Genomic DNA, 343 nt, shown 5'->3' on the forward strand with positions numbered 1-343 from the left:
ACGTCCGCTGGAAAGAGTTCCAGCACGAAGATGGTATCCGAGGACTTTTACAGATTGTCCAGAACGAACGGGTTGACCACGGTTACCGGAAAGCCCGCGTTGGAAGAGGGGAGGATGGAGGGAACGAGGGACGGGGAGAGAGGCGTTCAAGTGGAACGATCGAACGCGACCACGTCGTGGCAGGAGTCGAGCGGGATCCCCGAATCCTCGATCGTCTACCGATTAGGAACCGATTTCCCGGAGGGGAAAGGAGACAGGGCGAAGGCGGAAGCGAAGAAGGAGAGGAGCGAGGACTCGAGCCTGCAAAAAGTTCGTTTCCTGGGGAAGAAGGAGGAGGAGGAGA

The 343-nt window shown here is 58.0% G+C and overlaps 1 protein-coding gene across 1 annotated transcript in view; it reads left to right on the forward strand.

Moving 5' to 3' along the window:
* Positions 1 to 339, forward strand: part of LOC102680654 — a gene marked incomplete at its 3' end in the record, with an annotated part of 40770 nt that extends 40431 nt beyond the window's left edge. Inside the window, 1 exon segment of the mRNA XM_031509743.1 lies at positions 1 to 339. This exon segment is cut by the window's left edge and continues 3 nt beyond it. Coding sequence (XP_031365603.1) covers positions 1 to 339 — 339 coding nt within the window.
* Positions 340 to 343: the final 4 nt, after the last annotated feature.

This window comes from Apis dorsata, unplaced genomic scaffold (genome assembly GCF_000469605.1).
Source record: "Apis dorsata unplaced genomic scaffold, Apis dorsata 1.3 scaffold_172, whole genome shotgun sequence".
NCBI lineage: Eukaryota > Metazoa > Arthropoda > Insecta > Hymenoptera > Apidae > Apis > Apis dorsata.